Source organism: Canis lupus, chromosome 25 (assembly GCF_003254725.2).
Source record: "Canis lupus dingo isolate Sandy chromosome 25, ASM325472v2, whole genome shotgun sequence".
In the NCBI taxonomy this organism is placed as follows: domain Eukaryota; kingdom Metazoa; phylum Chordata; class Mammalia; order Carnivora; family Canidae; genus Canis; species Canis lupus.
In genome coordinates, this window is record NC_064267.1 from 51,252,441 (window position 1) to 51,270,923 (window position 18,483).

At 43.2% G+C, this 18,483-nt stretch overlaps 1 protein-coding gene across 2 annotated transcripts in view; it reads left to right on the top strand.

Moving 5' to 3' along the window:
- SEPTIN2 (septin 2) overlaps positions 1 to 18,483 on the top strand; it is a 33,989-nt gene that overhangs the window by 2,714 nt on the left and 12,792 nt on the right. For both annotated transcript variants that reach the window (XM_025463759.3, XM_025463760.3), the window contains exons 2-7: positions 4,903 to 4,932; positions 6,316 to 6,436; positions 16,131 to 16,217; positions 17,000 to 17,123; positions 17,924 to 18,058; positions 18,243 to 18,360. In XM_025463759.3, the coding sequence (XP_025319544.1) occupies positions 4,924 to 4,932; positions 6,316 to 6,436; positions 16,131 to 16,217; positions 17,000 to 17,123; positions 17,924 to 18,058; positions 18,243 to 18,360 (594 nt within the window). In that variant the 5' untranslated portion in view covers positions 4,903 to 4,923. The remainder of the gene's footprint in view (positions 1 to 4,902; positions 4,933 to 6,315; positions 6,437 to 16,130; positions 16,218 to 16,999; positions 17,124 to 17,923; positions 18,059 to 18,242; positions 18,361 to 18,483) is intronic.

Below are 18,483 nucleotides of genomic sequence, written 5' to 3' on the forward strand. Positions count from 1 at the left end.
GAGACCTCCAAGTTAGTCCTGAGTCCTCTTGGGTTTGTTTGAAATAAGATAGGTGTGATAGCTTGTAAGGCAAGTGCCCACTCTTTTTCATTCGTTCGTTCATTCAGTCATTCATTTATTTATTCATTCCCACTCTTTTTCTATCCTTAGGCATTTATTCTTCACGTAAACTTGAAGGTCACTTTATCCAGTCCTTTTAGAAAAAACTCGTATTAGGATTCCACCTGGGGTTGGACCACATTATATACTTATTTGGGAGAAATAAAAATGATTTGGTTCAACCAGGCTCTGCTTTCTTCTGAATTGTTCTTACGTGTTTGGTTGTTTTTTGTTTTAATTCTGTTGTAGAACGCATTTTATCCTTATTTCTGTTCCTTTATATTACTAGTACAGAAGGGAATTATTTTGCATCTGGCTTTTATCCAGCCATCTTACTAAACTACCTTATTCTAGAATTTTTAAAAAGATTTATTTATTTATTTATTTGAGTGGGGGTGGGGAGGGGCAGAGAGAGAGAATCTTGAGCAGACTCCCCACTGAGCACAGAGCCAGACTTGGGGCTCATTCCTAGGACCCCAAGATCCATGACCTGAGCCAAAATCAAGAATTGGATATTCAACTGACTTAGCCACCCAGGCACCCCTAGAATTCTTTTTAACTGAACTATTTGTGTTTTCTGTGTATTCAGTCTTATCAATGAATTTCAATAGTGAGGTTGCAGTATGAAGATCTTGTTTGGTTCTTTATTCAAATGAACAACCCAAAAAATGAGACCATCCAAGAATAAGTGTTTTTTGTTTGTTTTTTTTTTTTAGAGATTTTATTTATTTGAGACAGGGCATGAATGTGGCACATAAGCAGGGAACAGCAGAGGAAGAGGGAGAAGCAGGGGCTCCATCCCAGGACCCTGGGATCATGACCTGTGTTGAAGCCAGACACTTAACCCGCTGAGCCGCCCAGGCGCCCCCAGAATAAGTGTTTTAAAATAATTACAGGGATCCCTGGGTGGCGCAGCGGTTTAGCGCCTGCCTTTGGCCCAGGGCGCGATCCTGAAGACCTGGGATCGAATCCCACGTCAGGCTCCCGGTGCGTGGAGCCTGCTTCTCCCTCTGCCTATGTCTCTGCCTCTCTCTCTCTCTGTGTGACTATCATAAATAAATAAATAAATAAATAAATAAAAAACTTTAAAAAAAAATAAAATAATTACAGTGGTAATGGACATACATGCCTAATTAATGATTAGAATTTAAATAGATTTAGTATTCCATTGTTGAGAAAATAACATTTGTCATTGGTGTTCGGTGTCCATTTGATTTAAGCAGTTTCCTTAGTGTTTTCATTAGAGGTGGTTGCTAAATTTTATCATAGGTTCTTCAGCATCAATTCGTATAGGATTATCTCTTTTAATTTTTTTGTAATGGCTTCATATAGGTGGATGGATGCTTTTAGTATATTTATGGAACCTAATAGCTGAAAATATTTCATTGAGAATGTTTGCATTTATATTCATGAGTGAGATTTGACATAGCGCTACCTAACCAGCTTTCTTAGGTTTCTGTCTGGGTTTGTTGTTAAAGTTGTAGTGTCCTCATAGAATTGGTTTAAGTGTTATTCGTTCTGGGTTGGATGGAACACAGCTCTAATTCCGTCCGGTCTTGGTCCCGTCTTCATTGGTAGATTTTATTCAGCTGTTCGGTAGTATTTGTTCTGGTCAATGTTTTCAGTTCTTGTTCCATTTTGGTAATTTACAGTGTCTGGGAAATCATCCATTTCTTCCAGATTTTCAAATCTCTGGCCATCTTGATATGTGGAGTCTCCTGAGTCTGTGATTATACCTTCTTTTCTATAGTTGCTTTTTTTTTTTTTCCCTTAGTGGGATTTGTGAGGAATTTATTTCAGAGAAGTAGTTTTTAAATCCATTTATCCTTCTATTGAGTTAACTTTGTCAATTTGAGAACCAAATTTCTTTATTTTCAGTATTCTTTAATGAAAATAATTAAAACTCAAATTCTTATCAGTCTATGAAGCTTTTACTGTGTTCCATCACTTTCTAGATAGCTTGTGGGTTTTGCTTTTGTTGTTACTCTCATTGCTCCAAGGGATATCCAAGAGTGTTCCAAATAATTGGGAGTTGTATTTTTTTTTCTCCTAGTTTTAACAGATCACAAGTTGAAAACATCAATTGTAAAAATATATTTTAAGATTCACTTAAAGTTTTTATAGTAATTACATGATTTTTTTTCTTTAACTGCTTCTCTTTATGCTATTAACTCAAGATTCTCTGTGTCTGTAGATTCTAATTTATTGGTTGTATTACTCAATCCTCTGCTTGCTCATATTCTGTTTACTGAATTTGTAATTCTGAGGGATGCTAGTAAAGTCTTATACTTGTATTTTTATCAAGTTCACCTGGCATTTTTTCTAGTCTTTGCTTTATGTTATTTATCTGCTGTAATGATTTGTATGTGCAAATTTGGGAATGTTGTATCTTCCCTATAAATCGTTCTTTTTATCAGGATCACATTTTTACCTTAAATCTCACCTGGGCTGATGTTATTTTCCGTCCTACTTTCTTTGTGTTTGGCCAGCCTGGTGTCTTTTAGGCTGTCCCTTTGTTTTCAAAACTTTTGTTACTTTGTTTTAAGTATATCCTTGCACTTAATGATTGATTTTATTATTTTTTCTCTTGTTTCCATGATTTTGCTGAGTTCATCAAGTTGCTATTCTGTATCTTTCTCTTAATTTGGAAGTTCCGCTGTCCTTTTTTTTTTTTTTAATGGTTACCTTTTCTTTTATAGTCACACTGAATCTCTATTTAAAAAAGGTCGTTTGCTCTTCCTTCTGTCAGAACCATCTGTGTTCCATCTGACCCTCACCTCACCCTTTGGAGTGTTTTACTTTTGCGCTCTCACTCTTGTCCTCAACTCTTAGGTTTCACAGAGGTAGTTTAATACTGATCCTGTATTATTCATAGAACTTTCCTAGGGTGTCCTTTCTATTCAAGAGACCTTCATTCACTCCAGATAGTCGGGTAATGTGTGGACTCTGTTCTTCTGTTGCTATTCTTTTCCTCCCTCTGTCCGTTCACTTAATGAGAACTCTTATTGTTAACATGGTAGGTGGCCTGGATTGTTCTTCCAAGACTATCTTTTACCCATGATTTCCTTCTCTGTATTACTGCCTGTGCATTAAGATTTTTTGTATTTGGTCTTCCGAGTCACAGTTCGAGTCTTAACTGTGACCATTTGTTCAATTCGAGTTACCAGACTTTAAGTTTGAAAATCATGGTTTTTAGGGTCCAATAAGTCTTATTTCTTTCATTTTATTTTTTTAAATTAAGATTTTATTTATTTGATTTTATTTATTAGAGAGAAAAAGAGCAAGAGCAGGGTGGGGGACAGAGGCAGAGGGCGAAGCAGACTCCTTGCTGAGCAGGGAGTGCAATGCGGGGTCCATCCAGGACCCTGGGATCGTGACCTGAGCAGAAGGAAGATGCTCAACCGTGGAGCCGCCCAGGTGCCCCCAGTTTTGTTTCTTTTAAATAGTGCACTTCCATCTTCTTCTCAGTGATATTGTTTTTTTGCTTCAAATTATGGCCTTCCTCTTCCTGGTGCTTGCCTGTTGAGCTCTTGTTGGAGGCAGGGAGATATAAGAGAGTAAGACTGTCATCTTACTCCTGGAGTACTCACGCTCCAGACCTCTGTTCTCCAGGCTTTTCCAGCATCCTCTGGATTCCTTTCCTTGCCAAAAGGTTCTTCAGAATTCATCTCCTGCCTCTGTTGTTGCCTAACATTCCTTCTTTCCTCTCAGATTGCCTTCATTCCACCACCTGGGCTTGGAGCTTCCCACACCTCCTCAGTTGGTGGCTCTTCCCCGTGGCCCAGCCTTCCAGCATGCTCCATTCTCAGCCCAGGTGGTAGCAGTGAGCAGTTTGCAGATTGCACTGAGTCCTCTGCTCTCTTCTGCCTCCCTTCTCCTGCCAGGTAGATGCCAGTAAGACTTCCAGGGAGCCGCTAGAAGGAGAACCAAGGCTCTCTCTGATGCTTGTTTTTGGTGGAATTCTATAAACCCTACTGCGGTCAGCCTTAGCTAACCATACCGTGCGTGAGGTGCAGGAGCCTCCTGTCTTCAGAGGTGGTTGGGAACATTTCCATTCAGGAGGGGAAGAGAGTATACAGTTCTGAGGAATGTTAAGGTTTGGGGGCTGAGAAGGCAAGAACATGAAACTTCCTAATAGGTTTCTAAGCTCTAAAGGGAATCAAATCTGACTGCATTCATATCTTTTGACTTTGTTACCAAAGGTTAGCCAATAGACTCCATGTTCCCTCCATGTTCCAAGTTTTCTAAAATTCATATTAAAATTCCAAATGTCTCTGAAGCTATTGTCACACTCCTCCAGCACTCCAGGGTGTTCAGGTCCTTTTTCTTTTACTTATAAATGTTGCTCTGTGTGCCCCATTGTCGAAAACCAGTTCTCAGGATCTCAAAGAACCTCCAATAGCACATAGTGCTCTACAAGCACCCTTTCCTCTGGACAGGTTTCAGAGAGAGGAAGGAAATCGAAATTCCAGGGGTCATGAGAATGTCTTTTTCTCCTGTTGTGTCCCTGGTGCTTAGCATATCATCAGTACTAAAGAAAGTTTGCATGTTATTGGAATTTCAGAATGTCTATATATATATATATATGTATGTATTTATGGGTGATTGAATTGACCTACTTTTTTAATACCTAATTTAAAATGAGATAATCTCTTCATTTCTGTAATTTGACGCAATTGACAAGGTAAGTGAAACAGAAGCTGTTTATGCTTTATGTGTAAGTCTTTACGTGTCAGTTCATGCTAAATCTAATGTGTGTGCATGCATACATGGATATATGTGTATGTATTTCTTTTTTAACAGATTGAGAAATCTTCACTGAAGATGTCTAAGGTAAGAGATCTCACTTCTCATGCATAAAGAGAAACTGCTTTATGTTTTCAAGCTGCTTATACTCAAGACTTATGTGACTCATTTTTAATACAACTGATATATTTGATTCATTGAGACAGTTCTAATTTGACATTCTAAAAACTTTGAGCTTTCCTTTTTCAGATTTCCAATTTCTTGTTTCTAAATAAATCAGTAACAATCCGTTTAAGCTCCTTTACATCATTCCCAGGAGACCAATCAAGTAATAATTTCAAATTCTAATAATTTATCATCATGAAATCTATAGGGCTCTTATATTTGATAAATTGGCTTATATCAGCTTGCAAATTAGCCCAGAGCCCTGAAAATAAATTACCTCTAAAAGACATGCTGAGAAAAGCAGAACTTGTTTTATGATTGCAAGATTATTACTTTGCTTTTATTTTTGAGTGTTTGGGTGTTATACATAATCATTTATACTAGTTTTAACTTTTATGCAAGTATTAATGTGGAACACTGATGAGCAAAAAAGCAAATATTAATTGTAATTCTATCACTTGGAAATAACCACTAGCAACATTTTGTGAATATTCTTTTTACATCTGTGTATTTGAATATGCATTTCTAAAAGGTAATCCTGAATGAAATATTATTTCTAAATTAATAAATCAGTTGGTGTATCTTTGATTTCCTCACATTTTTAGTGTGCTACTACCTAGATTCTACAGCTTTACTGTACTTGTACTTGCTTTATTGCGTCTCCATCGGTCCTTCCACCTGTTGAGGAATATTGATGCTTCCCTGTACGGTCATCAGCTATGTTCCGTTTCTCATTCCCGTCTACTCTTTGGTCTGAAGCTAGATGTTCACATCCCACCCCTAAGTTGCCTGCTTCACCCTTGGTGGCACTGTCCCATAAAGCTAGAAATAAATAAGAGACATAGCTTATGGCTTGTTCCTGGATATGTTTCACAAATGCATCATATCTGATACCTAGAAGGATTTACTTTTGGAAGCCATTCTGCTAAATTTGTTCAGTGAAACCACTTTCGATTGCGGCATTACTTTGTAAATTTTGACTGATTTTCCTGGAACTCTATAGATAATTTCCGAAGTCGAAATTTGAATTGTACAAAGATGATTTTGTCTTATGTGTTGCTTAATTCCTTAACAAAGATGTAATTTTAGATTAGCACTTAGGCGTGGAATGATACTGAATTAGTTTTTCTTTGAAAAAAAATGTTCTTAAGTGAATACCATTAGTTTTCTGATAGAGATGCCTTTTTGAATAGTGGATATATGTATTTTGCGTGTGTGTGTGTGTGAGAACTAATGACACCTTTGTCACAGGTTTGATTATATCTTAATAGCAACTAACAGGGTATTTATTTGTTCTTATTTTAGCAACAACCAACTCAGTTTATAAATCCAGAAACTCCTGGCTATGTCGGATTTGCGAATCTTCCCAATCAAGTTCACCGAAAATCAGTGAAAAAAGGTTTTGAGTTCACACTAATGGTGGTCGGTAAGAAATTAACTTACACCTTCAGGCTTATTAAATATGTGCCTATTTCTCCTTCCCAACCTTTAGGGTGTAATAGTATGAAGTCAGTGGGAAAATTCCTTTATTGTCAGATTCAAGTAACTGGGAATTTGGGGGAAAAAAATCTTTAGAAAATTTTGCTGATGAATAAAATCTCATATTTTTGTGGCTTCCTTGTTTGTATGTGTGCAAGATTTCACTCCTTGTGCCAGTGAGCCTCCAAAATGGCCTCACTGATTCTTGCCTCCTGGTATTTGTGATACTTTGTATCCCCTCCTCACTGAGTAGCACTTATACATGTAGTCAGTAGGACACAGCAGAAATGAAGGTGTGTGACTTTGAGACTAGGTCATAAAAGAGATGGTGGCATGCCCCTGTCTTCTCTCAAATCACTATTGGGGATGCCATCTGCTGGGTTGTGAGGACCCTCCAGCAGCTTTATATAAAAGTTCCACAAGGCAGGGAGCTGAGACCTGCCAGTAGCTGTGTGGAAGCTGTTCTAGACCTTCACTTAACAAAGTTATAAACAAGTCTTGAAGAATCAAGCTGATTGACAAATTACTTTTCAGGGTAAAAGTCATCATTCGTTTATAAAGGTTGTCAAAATCCAGTTTACATGGGATGCCTGGATGGCTCAGTGATTGAGTGTCTGCCTTTGACTCAGGTCATGATGCTGGCGTTCTGGGATCGAGTCCTGCATTGGGCTCCCAGCAGGAAGCCTGTTTCTCCTTCTGCCTATGTCTCTGCCCCTCTGTGTGTCTCTCTTGAATAAGTAAAAAAAAAAAATCTTTAAAAAAAAAAAAAGAAAATCTAGTTTACAGTGTAACATTGATACTTGCTAGCATCCAGTAATAAAGTACTGTTTATGCAAAGAAACAAAACAATGTAGCACATAACCAGGAGAGAAATCAGGCAATAGAAATAGGTCCAGAAGTGACAGGTGATAGAATTGGTAAAAGAGAATATTTACTATTTTAATTAAATACACTCTTGGTTCGTAAAGGAGAATAGCAATACAATAAGGAAGTACAAGATAACCAGAAAAGACTTAACAGAAAGAACTAGAGGTTAAAAAAAATAGAAATTACAACAACTGAGATGGAAATTTTTCTGACCTAACAGCAAATTTTGCACTGCAGAAGAGAAAAGTTCAATAGAAAGTATCATAAATAAATAAATAAATAATCCAGATACCAAGTAGAATAAATATGAAGAACACTCCATGGCACACAATAACCAGTTGGTGAAAAGCACTGATAAACAGAAAAGTCTTACAAGTAAGGCTGTGGGTGGTGGGAAACAAGCACATTGCATACAGAGGTTTGAAGGTGAAAAGAACCACCAACTTACCAGGAATCATATAAGCCATGTGAAATGACAGTTCAAAGTACTAAAAGAATAAAACCATCAGCTTAGAATTCTGAATTCATCAAAAATAACCTTGAAAAATGGATACTTAAAAAAATGAAATACAAGCATTTTTAGATAAAAGCCGAGAGAATTTATCACTGTCAGATCTGCACCAGAAGAAAGTTGTGTTTTTTTTTTTTTTTTAATTATTTATTCATGAGAGAGAAAGAGGCTCCCCACAGGGAGCCCAGTGGGGGACTGTATCCTGGGACCTCGGAGTCATGACCTGAACCAAAGGCAGGACCTCAACCACTGAGCCCCCCCCCAGGTGCCCCAAAAGAAAGATTATTAAACAAGGTTTCTTAGATTGACAGAAGGGATAGAACCCTGGAAATGGCAAGTGTGTCAGTAAATATAAACACTTTTCTTGGTTTTTCATTTCTTTTAATGATAATTGCCTTTTAAACGAAGCTGACACCATATGATGTTGGAGTACGGTGAGCCAGGATAGCATAGATAGGAAGGTGCGTAGAGGAGCTGCTGTGATGGTTGACCTGGTGGGATATTCCATAGGGGAGGTTAACATTGCCTGTTTGCACCTCTGGAGCAGACACTAGAAAAGTAAAGCAAGGGTTTGGCTGAAAGCAAGTAGGTTTGATAAACAAGAACACAAAAACCTCTGTTTAATCCAAAAGAAGGCAGAAAGAGAAAGAAGAGATGAGGCAGCACCCTGGCAGAAGGGACACAGCCGTGACCGTGACAGTCAGGCAGGCAGTTGTGAGCCTGGACACCAGGGTGGAAAATCCTCAAGCAAAGCCCCCCATGAGAACCTGAAGTGGTTGTATTCATACCAGATGAAGTGGACTTGTGGTCTACTACCTGGGTACTCCCAAAGTGAAAAAGTATGTATCGGAAAGATGTAGGAATCAGTTCAGGATGACCTCATCGCAGCTGTATGTGCACATACTTAATCACAGAGCTCCACAATGCACAGTGCACAATCAGAAAGGAGAAAGATCAATCTCTAAGAATGGGTTTTTAACATTCTGCATAGTAATTTATGAAACAAAATCAGTAACGTTGCAGAGTGTTAAAGTAACACTATCAACCAGTATGACCTAATTGGCATTGAGAGCACTAGGCTGAGAAACTGCAAGATAACACATTCTTTTCAAGTGCATGTGGAACATTCACCAAAGCTACTCTTCATGGAGAGAGTGTTTTATAGGCCAGCATTATCCTGGACTCAGTAATGAGAAAAATACAGGCTAAATCTTAATGAGCATAGACACAGACATCTCAATAAAATTTTGGCAAGGCCAGCAATATATAAAAATGCTTAATACAGTCAGTTCTGCTATCATACAATGTACATATGTTCCTTAAAAACATTATGCAACAATGCAGTTGAAACCACTGGCTTCTGAAGAAAATGGGGGCACAAGACTCTAAAGCTGCTTCAGTGGCACATTTGGAAGGGAGAGAGGAACGGAATAAAAATGATTCTAACGTGTTAATTGGTTAAAATACCATATACTATGCCAAGTAGAAGCATTGTGGGTTGACTAGTCCCTAAAGTTTGTCAGAGTGGGTGAGTGCAGGAAATGGTGGAAGGAGGGCTGGGTGCAGACGGATGGGAAGCTGTGTCGGATGGGAAGCTGTGTCGGGAGAGGTGAGTGGGTGTGGCCCATGGTACCCGCTTAACTGAGGTTGCTGGGAGCCAAGGGGTGCACCTACGGGAGTATGCTTCCATGGCTTGGTTCTGCTGGGTCTGGTCTTCGTGTTCACCTGTTTGGTCATGAGCGAGATCACACATAGGGAGATGCAACGTTACTCTTATGTTGAAATTGTTCTCTTAACATATCAGTTGTGTTGGGACAAATTCTCACCTTCGAGGCACATGTTTGGGATAAAGCTGACTATATGTCCTAACAAGTGGGGTTTATCTCAAGAGCGTGTGGTTTAACATTGGAATCTCCAATTTCAATGGTGCTTTTTTTTTTTTTTTTTTTTGGAGAGAGAGACAGCATGAGCAGGGGGCAGGGAGAGGAGGGTGAGGGAGAAGCAGGCTCCCCACGGAGCAGAGAACCCAATGTGGGATTCGATCCCAGGACCCTGGGACCATGACCTGAGCCAAAGGCAGACGCATAACTAACTGAGCCACTCAGGCACCCCAGTTCCCATGGTTCTAAAGGGGAAATTCATGCGGTCATCTAAAACATACAGTTGTAACAATTCATAACCCATTAAAGATTCTAAAAATTAGTAATCTACAAATAAAAGGAAGTTTTCTCAACTTGATTGAGTATATTCTAAAAACCTATAGTTAATGTTACTCTTTCACATGAAAAAAGAAAGTAGAACATTCTTAATTACAAGTGTAATGACTTGTGTATGTTACTTCTAAGGAATTCCCAAACTACTAGGTCTAATAAAGTGAATTTTATCAAGATTATAGGTTCTGATCAGTACACAAAAATAAGGTTGATTTCTATTTATTACCAACAGGTTATTTTTAAATGACCTTGACAAGACTATCAAAAACAATAGTAATAAAAACACTGTAAAAAACAGTACCATTTATCGTAACATAAGAAGTGTGCACTGCTGAGGGTAAGGTAGCAAAATGTGTGTGTGACCTTCACTGACAGCAGGACAACATGGCTGAGAGAAACAAGGTCATGTAAGCCGTGAGAGCTGCCAGTGTGCCGGGAGTGCCCATGATGGTGTCCTTGTGCCCTGAGAGCGATGGTAGAGTCAACACAATGCCAGCCAACGTCACATGGGTTTTTTTTAATTGATTTGTTTTATTTTTTAATATTTATTTGAGAGAGAGAGCAAGTACAAGCAGGAGGCAGAGGCAGAGCAGGGAGTCTGATGTGGGCTGGATCCCAGGACCCCGAGATCATGACCTGTGCTGAAGGCAGACACTTCAGCAACTGATCCATCCAGACACCCCACACCAGGCTTTTTAAAAATGGAGATGGACAATCTGATTCTGAAGTGTAAGCAGTGAGTGCAGAGGGCCTGGAATAGACAAAACCACGTAGAGGACTGTTGCTGTCTGATTTCAAGACATACCAGCAGGAACCTCGGTGTGGTAAGGGTAGACATCGAAATCCACTGACGAGAACAACAGCCCAAAGTAGACCCACGTGCACACGGTCAGCTGAGTTGGCAGAGGTGCCAAGGTGATGCAGAGGGGGAAAGCTGGGTCGTTTTGCAGCTAGCACTGTAACGGAGATGGTCATGTGGCAGATGGTGACCATGAAGCCCTCCTTCACCCTCTCCACCACAGTTCCCTCTAGGTGGGTTGTTGGCCTAACTAGAGCTGTCCGAATTCTAGGAGGAAGTTTAGTCAGATAGGCAACTCCCCAGTGACAGAAAAGGGCCACAAGGAGATGCTGAGTGGCCAGGACACACACGGCATCCTCAGTCATCAGGGAAAATGTACACTGCCCCACGAGATGCCCTCACACACTCAGAGTCTGGCAGCCCACGTGGTAGCAAGGTTATGGGCAACAACTCTCCTGCTGGTTGGTGAGGATATAAAGTGATGCAGCCACTTTGGAAACCAGTTTGGTGCTTTCTTGTCAATTCCCGTGTAACTTGACAGTTCCCATTCTACGTGGTCACCCAGGAGAAATGATAGCATGTCCAAGAGACTGTTGATGGATGTTCATCGCCACTCTTCCTGCAGTAGCTCCAGTTGGACTTAACGCAGGTGTCCAGCAGGAGGTGGATCAGCACATTGTGGTGTGTCTGTATCAGGGAAAAGTGCTAGGCATCCAAAGAAACCGGGCTGCTGCTAGGTGCAGCAGCGTGGATGAATCTCCAGAGCTAATTGGCTGAGCAGAAGCAGCCAGACACAAGAAGGCATGCTGCGTGATCCTGTGTATATGAAGTTCTAGGATAATCAAAACCAATCTGTAGGGACAGAAAGGTTGGTACGTGATGCCAGAGGGGTAAAGCTGACGGACTTCTGCAGAGGCGCTCTGGTGGCACAGAGGTCTTTGTCTTGGGTGGAGTTTACCTGAGTGGTACTTTGGCAAACTAACCCATCAGTACAGTTCGCATGAGTCCAAGTAACCCTTGAGCTGAGGTGTGTGTAAGTTACACCTCAGTAATGTGGGATGGAAGTAAAGCAGATAGGGGATTAAGGGTGAGCTGGATAGTGACTAACAGTAACTTGGGACACCCAGGGGGCTCAGTGGTTGAGCGTCTGCCTTCAGCCCAGGGTGTGACCCCAGGGTCCTGGGATCGAATCCCACGTCGGGCTCCTCGCAGGGAGCCTGCTTCTCCCTCTGCCTGTGTTTCTGCCCCCTCTGTGTGTGTGTCTCTCGTGAATAAATAAATAAAATCTTTAAAAAATAATAAAAACAGGGATCCCTGGGTGGCGCAGCGGTTTAGCACCTGCCTTTGGCCCAGGGCGTGATCCTGGAGACCCAGGATCAAATCCCACGTCAGGCTCCCGGTGCATGAAGCCTGCTTCTCCCTCTGCCTGTGTCTCTGCCTCTCTCTCTCACTGTGTGCCTATCATAAATAAATAAAAATTTAAAAAAATAATAATAATAAAAACAACTAGTAACTTAACCACACGAACCCTCAACTTGCAAATTGTAACTATTAGCAGCTTAAGAAAAATGGTATACAGGTATCCCCTGCTTTCTGAAAGTTCACATTATGCCTTTTATGGAAGACCTAACAATAGTGCCCATTTTCACTAACCGAAAGACAAGCAAAAGAGCTCGGCGTGGGTTTTGCCATGAGCAGTTAGAGATAGCACACCCCCAGAGCTCCTTCCCACTCTCAGCATCTCTGCATCCGCGGCCAGAGTTCTGAACTGTGTCTGCAGGCATCTGGGGTTCACCTCGATTAATTTTGCATCTCTGTTAAGATATATTCTAAGGTATCAGAAAAAGAAAAGCCTGAGATGTGATTTTTTTGGGGGGGGGGGAGGGGGTAATCTAAGAATGTCAAAAAATGCTTCCATACCAGTTAGTGGTATTTGCTTTTTTGCTGTCCACCATTTATGCTTGGGAACACTCTACTTTTGGGTAGAGGGAAAATCTATATCGGGAAAGGGCCAGTGCACCTAACTTGTAAGTCAGAGACTATTGAAGAGAAAAGGCATTGTTTTTAAAACTGTGGCATGCTTCTAAGGAAATAAATTTTACAAAACAATCATATGCAAATGAAAAACGACAAGTATTGGGGAGCCTGAGTAGTGCATTAAGTGTCTGACTCTCGGTTTCAGCTCAGGTCCTGAGATGGAGCTCCAGGGCCCTGGGCTCACTCCGTGCTCAGTATGGAGTCTGCTTCAGTCTCTGCCTCTGCCCCTCCCCGCACTTGTACATGTGTGCTCTTGCTGTCTCAAGTAAAATCTTTTTAAAAACAAAAACTTTTAAGTGTTTGGGCAACAGTTTGCAAGAATTTTAGAATCATAAATACGTTCTTTAGACCTCAAGGGCGGATCCCCAGGTAGCTCAGCGGTTTAGCGCCTGCCTTCGGCCCAGGGTGTGATCCTGGAGTCCCGGGATCCAGTCCCACGTCGGGCTCCCTGTATGGAGCCTGCTTCTCCCTCTGCCTGTGTCTCCGAGTCTCTCATGAATAAATAAATAAAATCTTAAAGAAAAAAAAGAAAGAAAAAGACTTCAAGGACAGAGGTCAGGTGGTGGGTTACTTGTGAGGGAACATGATGCTGCTGAAGTCTGGTCAAATGGTCGTAGTTGGTGGTGGTTTATAACAGGTTTCCAGTCTCCCACCATTATGTGGGGTGATGGCTCTATTCACAAGAAAAGCAAGGTTAAAATTAGAAAATGTATCGTGGAAATACATGCCCTCGTAGAAAGTCCATAGGTCGGTTAGGGTGGCCAAATTCACAAGGGCCTACGGAGTGAACACTGAGAACTTGGGAACTAAGCTAAGAAAATGAAAACTGACCTTCCTTCCAGCAAAAATATGCCCATGTCATCACAGGTTCACGTGCTCTGAAACTGCGCAGTCGCGTTCTGGGCACCGCTTCCTGAGGGCGCCTGCACCTGGGACGGGCACTGTGAGCTGCGCAGGGCCTGCCTGAGCGTCCTTTTCCCATGAAGTGGCACCTCCTCAGCGGCGCCCGGCTCTGCGGACCGCGTCGGATGCTACCCCCTGGGCCCCCTCCCCCCCCAAATGGCTCTGGCTGCACCGTGTGTGAGAGAGCACGTTGTTGTATTGGATAAAATTCAGAAGTAAAGATGTGAAGGGCCCCGTGTTAGAGAGTCGTGGGTTTTGTTTTGTTTTGGTAAGGCCTACGTTTGGGGCGGGGAGCGAGGGGAGTTTAGCCTGTTTTAATTGGAAGCTTCTGGGACCTTTTGCCTAATAGGATTTGAGAATACAGTTGTAAAATGAAGCTCACCTTTGTCACCTGCACGTGTTTTTCATATGGTGGCGCCACCTTGTGCTTGATGCCTGGTCTTTTCTCCCTGGTTGGTGGAAACACGAGCCATTTTGTAAACCCGGATCCCTCCCAGGCCAGTCAGCCTTCGCTGTCACCACCTCCGCGGGACTGCTGCGGAAGGGTGCTGAGCCTGGTGTGTCCCGTGCCGTGGGCCTGACGCTCCAGATCTCTTGAGTCCTGTGTCCCCCATGTAAAGGCACCTGAGACACTCCCGTGGGACGGAGGTACTGGTAACGTGCAGTCACAAAGCCAGCCGCCCACAGATTCAGCCCAAGTATAGCAGCACGTTCTGAGTTAATGAGTTTATTACTTATAGATGTCTGAAAGTCATTCCAAGTGAAGATACTTCCACCTTTTAAATGAAGATTTATAATTTAGAATCAATCACTGGAGTATCCCTACTTTTTAAAAAGAAACTCATATACCTCTGTTGAGGTGTCTTCTGTGCCCTGGTCCCTTTCAGCTTCATCACCCACATCTGTCACCACCTTGTCCTTGACAGAGTGATTTTGCTTACTTGTCCTCTCCCACTGGACCCACAGGCTGCACGGGAGCAGGGATTTAGCTACTCTGGTCTTTCTCATGTCCTAGAGCCTGGACCTGGGCCAGGCACACAAAAGGACTGAGCACTTATTTGTTAAAATCTCCTCATTGTGTGATAAAAACGTAAGGGGACGTTGCTAGGCAGTTTATTAAAAGGATAATTTGGTGTCCTCCTATTTGGACATGTTCAACGTGTAATTCTGGTTTTGTCCTTTTGATACTCCTTTCCACATAGGAAAGTTACGATCTAATTAAAGCAGAGTCCTTATTCTGTATGTCTACACATTTCGAATTCACTCTTGTTCTTCATTTTCCCAGAAATAATGATATTTAAAACAGATGTGTGTCCCTTCCACATGCGGTGCAGGACTGGGCAGAGGGAGATTAAAACCGAGGGGACCAGGGGACAGTCAGGCACTAAGTGCAGAAGCACTTCTCCTTGCAGAACTTGGCCTTAGTAAATGGCCTGCAGTGAAACGGTGGAATCTGTGCATGCTTCCTAGAATGTATAAGACCTGGGGAGAGGCAGAGACGCAGGCAGAGGGAGAAGCAGGCTCCCCGCGGGGAACCCCACGCAAGACTTGACCCCGGGCCCCTGGGGTCCCACCCTGAGCTGAAGGCAGGCGCTCAATCACTGAGCCACCCGGGTGCCCCAGTAGTTGAAGAATTCTTAACTCATCACATTCTGCAATGAGTATGTGTTTTCTTAATTGGTCCTACACACTCAACAGTGTTGAGCGGGCAGGTTGTCTGACATGAGACAGCAGTGGCGGGTCGTGTGTGTGCGAGCAGGAGAGGGGGAGAGGTGGCCTGCTTCGCCTCAGTGACAGGAGGGAGGCTGCAGACTAGAGGGCAATGTTGGGCATCTGTTCCGTTTCCACTTCCCACGGTTTGGCAAGTCAGAGTGCTGTTGACATGGTTTGATGTGTTCAGTTTTCTGAAAATGTGCTTACTTTCACGGTTAGCAAAAATCATCACTGAAAACTTTGTATTCTATTCATCAAAAAATAAAGACCCACTGCTAAAGTCCATTCCACGCCTTCGTGAAGAACTAAGAGGGCGTTTCTGGTCTTACTGTGTGGGAATTCTGGAGACTGATAGGCCTGGGTTCAAATCAAGGCCGTGCTCTGGATAGCTCTCTGAGCAAAGGCAAGTTGCTAACCTTGGAACACCCATTTCCCCATTGATGAAGTGAGGAGAGTCATACCAAAGTGGTAGGGGTCGTGTGGAGTGTAGACGATGACGTGTGTGAGGCACTTAGCCCCGAGCTAGGCCTCCCGTGAATCAGTAGGTTACCATGTCCTATGGGTCATGTTGTGACAATGTTTTCATTTTCATTTAAAGGTGAATCGGGTCTAGGAAAATCAACTCTCATAAACAGCCTATTCCTGACTGATCTCTACCCAGAAAGAATCATACCTGGAGCCGCAGGTACAAGAGCCCTATCGTGCTGTACGCGTAGTTCTCTGCGGGACCGCTGCTGAGAACACAGCATTGATGTTTTTGCCTCAGCCTCAGCCTTGTGCTTCTGTTCTGCTGTAAACACAAGCACAGCGTTCTTCTGGTCGGGAAAGGGGTTGCACCTGCAGCCCTAGGATCCTGCTTGTGGACCCTGAGCATGAATCCGCAGGGCCATCCTCTCCGAGCTGGTTTCCTTTTGCTATCAAGTAATAGAAGTAGTTTCTGCCTGTATTATGTTTGATGGGAGGATCAAGGCAAAATGTTTTCTCCTGAAAAGAGTTGTCTACGTAGCTGATTGCTGTGGGAGCAGGTGTGTGCCCTCCTCGCCTGTGGTGGGAGCGCTGCGGTGCATCCAGGGACGTTCCTGGGGTGCATGGGTTAGCACACGTGGTCGGAGCCCAGGCCCTGGGCCGCCACAGCTGGCATGTGGAGCCCGCTCACAGGAACTTTGAATTCAGTTTTTAAATAAATTCATAAATTGCTCTTTATCTTAGCAACGGAGGTCATAATTTTCAATATTGGCATTTTAGCCCTCCCAAGCCAGCATTTAATCTTAGCTGCCAGGTTTCCTTGCCAGGTCGGGGATCGTTTGTACACAGTCCTTGTGTGAACCTCTGAGAACCATCCTCCAAGAAGGTCATGAAGTTCTCAGTCATTTGTTTCTGAGTAAGAAAGTAACAGGTCATCTCTCGTCTTTGAAAACTGGGTTAATTACTAGGTATATTTTCTTATGAAGTTTGTTTCTTTTTTAGAGAAAATTGAAAGAACTGTCCAGATTGAGGCTTCGACTGTGGAGATCGAGGAGCGAGGGGTCAAGCTGCGCTTGACAGTGGTGGACACGCCCGGCTACGGGGATGCCATCAACTGCAGGGACTGGTATGGCCTCCGGGGACATGCAGCCCCGCAAGTGCTGGTGGTCGTTCTGACGCATTCACGATCCACAGCGTTACGGGTGATGAGTGGGTCTGAGGCAGCTGTGTAATAAGGCAGTGAAACTATAACATCTTCAGTGAGGAGTCTCACACAGAACGGGTATTTTTTCTGTTTAGAACCAACTATCCTTCAACTGCTGGTATAAGTGAAACACTTTGATCTGAAAGAACCGTGGCCAATGGAGAGGATTATGACGTAGTCCTTTCTCTTAGAGACTTGGTCCTTGACATCATTAGCCCAAGTAAGGGGACCTACAGGTAGAAGAGCACTGTGCCCCCTGTACCGCAGAGAGGACCTCGGTCATGGAGGCACTGTGGGCTCTTACCTCAGCGGAGAGCACCAGCTTGCCAGCACGTGAGGAAGAAAGGGGAGGCTGGGGAAGGCCTCCCGTCTCCTTCCTTCCCCGCCCAGTGCTCTCCTGCCACCCCGTCCTCTGTGCAGTCAGTCACGGTCCTTGTGTGAGCTGGCGGCCCTCTGTCCGCTCAGTCACCTCAGGTGCTTTGAACGGTTCCGTTCAGGCCTTTGACACACTCCCCCCGCCTTGTGGGGGAAGTGATGCTTGGCACCCTTCCAGAAACCTCCATCTTCCCAAGCGTAGGAGTCCGTTTTCCAGCCCATCTTATAAATGAGTTATCAGATTATATTTGGTAAGGAGGCAGGGAACAGAAGAAACGCTGGTCTTTGAAGCTATGCGCTATCGGCCTTTTGTGTTCCATCGTTAGCAGTGTTTATGTTTCTCACAGTTTCAAGACAATCATCTCCTACATCGACGAGCAGTTTGAACGGTACCTGCATGACGAGAGTGGTTTGAACCGGCGGCACATCATCGATAACAGGGTGCACTGCTGCTTTTACTTCATCTCACCCTTCGGACATGGGTAAGTGTGGACCGCTCGCCATGGAAACCCACACATACTTAGAATTTCCTTTTTACTTGATGGGTTGATTGCTTCCCCCAGATTGCATATTTTAACGTAAGAAGCGAGGTAATTTTGAGAGAACAGAAATGTGTGATTTCCCCGTTCTTCCCCTGAATTCCTGGCATTGTCTCATTCCTTTCAGACTTAAGCCCTTAGACGTCGCATTCATGAAAGCAATACACAATAAGGTGAACATCGTGCCCGTCATTGCCAAAGCTGACACCCTCACCCTGAAGGAGCGGGAGCGCTTGAAGAAAAGAGTACGTGCTTTCTACTCGGGGCAGCAGAGGGCCGGGCGCCGGCAAGAGGACACGTGTGTCTGAGATGTGGGGGAGCAGGCGGCGAGTCTTGATGGTTTCTCAAGAACACCTAATGCTTGTAGG